Consider the following 6,072-nt stretch of genomic DNA (forward strand, 5'->3'; position numbering starts at 1 on the left):
TCCAAGTAAATAATAGATGAATTTTCAAAAATTGACAATGACTAGAATAGGTGAGGCATCTAGTAAACAGCACAGCAAGTGCATTATGTCCTAGAATTAACACTCAGGAAAGTAGAACTGTGCAAATTATTTCTGACATTTCTGCACTCTGTTTCCATAGGTGAACTTTATTAAGAAATTTTATTCATAGAAAATGAGCATGAAGCTGGTATGGTTATGCCTCTTTGGAGTTAATTTTCTCAGCAGACATGGAGAGAAATGAAAGTGAGAGTGGAGCTCTGAGGCTCCAGTAGCTGCCCTGGAAGGCCCTGGGAAGAAAGAGGCAAGATGAAAGTGAGATTGCCAAGAGCCTTCTGAGTAATGAGAGTAGTAGTTCTTTCCCTAGTGAGAAATTAAATTTGGTGGGGAGACTGATAATTTCCTGCATTAATTATTTATTTTGTAAATAAGACATTATCTGTCAGACAAGAATAACAACAAAAAATATGATTAGCTCTGTCATTTAGAGACCTAAAAGTGATTGCAACTCAATATACACTAGACCAGCAATCTCCATATGTGTATATTTAAAAACAATTTAAAATGCAGTCACTTGAGTAAACTAATAAAGCAATCACATTTTGTCAACACAAGTGCCTACTAACAGTTCTGCTGAAAGGGGAATAAGCCTCAGTTCTTTCTTTTAAAAGGGCTGGAGAACAGATGTAGATTACTCAGTTCCACTGCAGATCTGCGATACCTACTGTGGTAAGTACACACGTTAACAACAGCACCACTGGGTCTTGGTTCTGTAGAAGAGAACATTTCAGGTGAAGGGTGTTTTCACTGGAAACTGATGTGGGATTCACCTGACTGAATGTACCTGTGTGCATGAGAGCTAGATATGCTTGGATTCCTTTACAGACAGTGGATTCAGATACCTCATGAGCTACTTTAATTAGCTCTGCAAGGACAACTTGTGTGGCTGGCTGCTGCCTCTGCTCCCTGGGTGAATTTTCCACCCTGTGCCCGGTTCTGTGTGTCACACCTATATTTACCTTGCTGTCAGCACATGAGGTAACTAGTTAAAAACACACCTTGGCAGGAGGCACACACTGCTGCCATTGCAGTGACTGCAGCACAGCCCTGCTGTCAGTTCCCCACCTCTGCAAGTGGGACAGCAGCATTTCCTTCCACTTCCCAGCAAACAGAAGTTTGCTTCTGGATATTTTTATTATGATAGTTTCAGGTACACTCAGATACACTGTGGAATCAAAATATTGTAAAATCTCCAAGCCCTGAAAATAAGACATTGTAGAAATGAGTGAGTTCAGAGCAAACGAATTCTGTGGAGTTTATGGTGAGCAGTAAAGCAGTGGATTGACTAATTTAGAACTAAAAAGTGTAAAAGGAATCATGCTGAGAGAAGCCCCAATCTGAGCATTGCCAAAATCACTCCCCCAAACTAACACAATCTACAAACCAACCAACCAACCAACCAACCAACCAACCAACCAACCAACCAACCAACCAACCAACCAACCAACCAACATCCCCTTCTATTTCACTACAAATGTAGCAAGTCCTGTGACAGATTTTCCCTGGTGTCTAAAAACACCTGTCAGTTAACTACACTTTAGATTTGGAAGCCTGATAATAAAAAGAAGGGAGCTTGAATTTGTAGTCTGAGTGTAGTTCCTTGTGTAAACGTTCATATAATACCAGTTCAGCTTTCTTCACTGAAAAACTTGTAACAAGCCCACTCAAGATGAATAAATTGAATAATCAGAGTGTTGTGGTTCATAAAGTGTGGATGCATTTTCATTTTTCATATTTTCCATTTAAAAAATGCAGAGTATGACAAAAGCATGTAAAATAATTAAAAGCTCTAGAGATGGCAGCCTTGGAATTTCCCTGCACCTCATAGTAGGAGAGAATGTGTCTGTGTAGTAAATGGAAATAGCAGAACATTGAAAGCTATTAAAGAACTTTTTGGGCATAATATTTGATTAAATATGGGACTTTTTGTCACAAGTTTGTTTGTTTTTTTGCTTGTTGTTTGTTTTGATTGTATGTTTGTGTGGGTTTTTTTTTCTTTTTTTTTCCTTTTTTTCTTTTTTTTTCCTCTTCTGATTAGGAATTTGTGGAGATTCAGAAAAAAAAGGAGAAAATGTGCACTTATCAAGAATATCACAGTTTTAATATGTGACCACTCTTTTTGTTGTACATTAACTTCATGCATCATGGATTCTGGCATAATTTATGGTTTCAGGATAATGTGCTATACATTAGTTGACAGATAAATCCATCTCTATCTGTGGACCAGTGTTCCCTAACCCTCCCTGTAAGGAAGATGGTACGAGTCAGTGTCAGAGATGGGACACTGAGCTGGGTTGGTCTGTCTCACTGCAATAATTCCAATGTTCTTAATGACTCATTGGAAGCCACCAGCTGCTTTGCAGGTGTAAGGTTTTTAATGTATCAGTAACAGCAAAACTACTAAGGACTTGCATATTCTCGAGTGCATATTTTCTATAAGAAAGATATTTCTTAAACACCAGCCTTTTAAAATCAGGACATGATGAAAGTTTCTTAGAAGAGTCAGTGAGGGTGATAATTGTTACACTGGGATGCTATTGTGTTTGGGCCTAAGGTGTTAAGAAAACCCACCCACATAAAGGTGAAGGCAATATTAACCTTGAGATTTGTCCATAATCTGTGACAATATGGTTTGTACAAATGTCAAAGCAAATGAAAAATAATCTTGTAATGACATAGTGAAAATATATGCTGTGTATACCTTTGTAAAAGAGAAATGTGCATGTAAAGAGTTACTGTTAAAGATACCAAGCACTGTCGCTGTGTCCAGAAGACTCATGACGTTATTAAAAAACAAGATTCCAGTAATAACAAGATCTATTATTAAAAAGTCAGTCTGTCTAACCATCAGGAAGGCTGCCCTTTACCCAGGCTCCAAGAAGAGCTTTCTGGCATGTAGGATTTATTATTCTACAATGGATTGCATTTTTCTATATGTAGGTGTGCTTTGGGAACTACAGTGGCTTGGTCTTGTTTACTCTACAAAGGATGAAAATGGGAAAATAATGTGGTGGTTTTTCAAAAATTTGCATTTAATAGCATTGACTTGGAGGCAAAACTTTGTGTTCCTTTTAAATTCTCTATTTTCTTTGACCACTTTTCTGGATTCTATTAAATAAAGCCAAGCATTTTGGGGCATTATTTCACCTATTAAATAAGAAACTTATGTATTTTGTACAAAACAATAACCCATATCAGTTACTCTGAGAATGAATATGTGAATCCTAATGAAAACAAAATGTCAACCTGCATCTGAACTTGCTCCCTCAGGTTTTCATGGTCAGTCACACAGTGATGGAAATCCAGCAAAAGCCATGACACACAGGTATCCATCTAATGTAGTTTAAAACATCTGTGGGAATGGATGGAGTTTTTAATCTTGAATCCATATCACTGGCCTTGCTACAAGCACTGAAAGAAAATCTGAATGAATTTTGTGTATAGCAAGAAGGAATATCAGGTTCTTAACTTTCCCTTTCCCAGTGAAGACATTGCTTGCTGCTGTGCTCTCTCTCCTCTTGCTTTCTCTCTTTCCTATTTAGTCTGGAGTCAGAGGCATAGCTGTCTTGCTGCCAGAGTGAGGAGAAAGGGAGGCAAATAACCAGTGGAAGTGAGAAGTTTGTAAAGTAACAACACAACCTTCAAGAGCCCTGAAACAAGCTCAGATGTGCTGTGCATGATATTCACATTATTAGCACCTGTCCCCTGCTTTCTCACTGATGTTTGCATGCAGATCAGATCCCTCTGTGCTCTCCCTGATTGGACATGTCTGCTCAGCTGTTCCAGTGCTGCTTCCTATTGCCACAGTCCTTTACAAAACACCTCTCATAGACTACAGAGAGATCAGTAAATAATGCAGCCCATGGAGATATAGTTTGGTAGACCCTGAGCCCTTAAAAATTCGAATCCTTTAAGGACACCTTTCAGAGCTAACCTAGAAGACTGGGAGCTACCTAGAACTCAAGAGAAAATAGAGATGGTCTAAAAAAGCCTTGTTCAAAGATGGGGAAAAAATGTAGCATTGCAAAAACTCTGCAAATCCTGTGGTTGAGAAGGGGCTCCATGCTTGCGTTGAGGCAGTTTTTGGCTTTTCCCCTGCCAGAAGATACCATTCAGAATTAAGTACCCTGGTTTATTTGTTCATGTAAGTACTGTTTGAACTTTGACAGACAAGTACACAAACGGTTAGATTTGGGTTTTTACACCAACTATATATAAATGCAATGAACTTTTTCACTTTGGAGAAAATAACCTCACAACAATCTTCTTTCCCCTTTCGTTTTTCTCCTAGGATGAAGAGTGTGCAGTCCTTGCATTGAATTTAACAACATGTTTTCAAGGTCCTCAGTATCTTCTCAACATTGTATTTTGGTGCTACTTGCAAATCTTGCCTAACTGGTCATCTCTCATGATAGTAGTTTCTAATTACTGTGAGATTATTCTCATGAGTGAAGAATTTAGCAAGTTGAGCCTACTCTAATATGACAAATTCAGATGATGTTTCCTTATTTCCCAGAACTTAAAAAATGTCTTAGATCACTTAGAAAATCAGGTCCACATTTTCCATCTACATTTTATACAAAACATGCTCTAAGTGAGTACTTTCATAGTACTTTGTGTACCTATAGAACAAGTATTTCATATTTCTTGCTTGTAACCTTCATTTTTAAACCACAAGCAACAGTTTTTGAGAAATGAAGAATGGAGGAAGTTTTCTCAGCTTTGATACATTATTTTTGTTTGCAATTTCCTGTCTTGATTTTTTCCTGCCATTCTGATGATTTCACCATGACAGACCATGATCTTTAAGTATATCCAACAATTGCTTTCTGTGTTTGCATTTGTGTTTGCCTTGGAGATAATTTTCCTATTTGTCTGAGATGGTACATGTCTTTGGTTTGATAGCTATTTAAAACTGTCTTGTAGAAGTCTGGTCTAGAAGGAAACAGTTTAACAGCCCATTATATCAGTATTTATACCAAATTGTTCAGGGTAATATTACACACTGTACTGATTAACAAATATTTGGCCCTTATTTCACTGAATAGTCCTGTCAAACATCCTTCCTGTTGTGTAACTTTGGAATAAAAGATGATTAATAGCATATCCTAAAACCATGTGGAATTGGTCATTTGAGATCAGGAATATGGGAGGAGTAAGGGTCTGGAACAAGAAGTTGATCAATAAAAAATATTTTCTATCTGAATGTGTGGGGGTTTAAAATTTGTTTGTTTTGTTTTGTTTCAAGACATTCATTGACACATTTACAGAGTACAGTATAAGAGACATATCCACTGCATTAAAACACAAGAATTTTTGAGGTGCTCTGGTAAGGTCAAGTTCTCCTTGACTCCTTTGATATAAAAGCTTTATTGTTTAGACTTCATGTCTATTAGATCTAGTCTCATTCCTAGCAGTGCTGCAGCTCCAAAAGCAGAGGTGGCAGGGCAGCATTCCTAAAGCACTTAGTTACTTTGTCCGTGAAGCTGAAGCTCTGACCTATCCAGATACACCTATTTTTCCTCTAATACCTTTCAGGCTGCAGCCAGAAACAGGACACTCTGCCATCCAGCTGAGAGAGCATCATAACACTGCTCTATTCACTTCCTCCCAGGGGGAAAGTTTTCTGCAGGAAGGGTTGATTTGCGCAGAGGGATTTTTATTGCCATGATGTCCTCAGACTGAAAATGAATTAAAATGGTACAAGTGTATCCAAGGCTAAGGCAAAACACCACCTCCAATGCCAAATTCATCTGAGATCCTGAAGCAACAACAGCTGTACTTTGCTCTATGCTTTCAATGAGAAAGTCCTGTTTCAGCTGCAGAGACATTGACTCTCTTGCAGTACATCATCTCTTGTTGGCTGCAGTGCTGAAGATACCAAAGAAAATATGACTGAGCATGGTCCTGTTTTAGAGGAAAATTTGGATGGTGGACATAGCAGACGTCACTTAATCTGAAAGTAAAGTATTCATCCAAAGGTAGCAGCCTAGG

General features: G+C 38.1%; 1 protein-coding gene across 1 annotated transcript in view; it reads left to right on the forward strand.

Annotated features, from left to right (window-relative positions):
* IL17REL (interleukin 17 receptor E like) overlaps positions 1-5,173 on the forward strand; it is a 43,668-nt gene extending 38,495 nt beyond the window's left edge. The window contains exons 15-17 of the mRNA XM_063394938.1: positions 690-747; positions 3,349-3,403; positions 4,370-5,173. Of these exons, the coding sequence (XP_063251008.1) occupies positions 690-747; positions 3,349-3,403; positions 4,370-4,397 (141 nt within the window). The 3' untranslated portion in view covers positions 4,398-5,173. The remainder of the gene's footprint in view (positions 1-689; positions 748-3,348; positions 3,404-4,369) is intronic.
* The last annotated feature ends 899 nt before the right edge of the window (positions 5,174-6,072 follow it).

Source organism: Prinia subflava, chromosome 4, assembly GCF_021018805.1.
Source record: "Prinia subflava isolate CZ2003 ecotype Zambia chromosome 4, Cam_Psub_1.2, whole genome shotgun sequence".
Classification (NCBI taxonomy): Eukaryota; Metazoa; Chordata; class Aves; order Passeriformes; family Cisticolidae; genus Prinia; species Prinia subflava.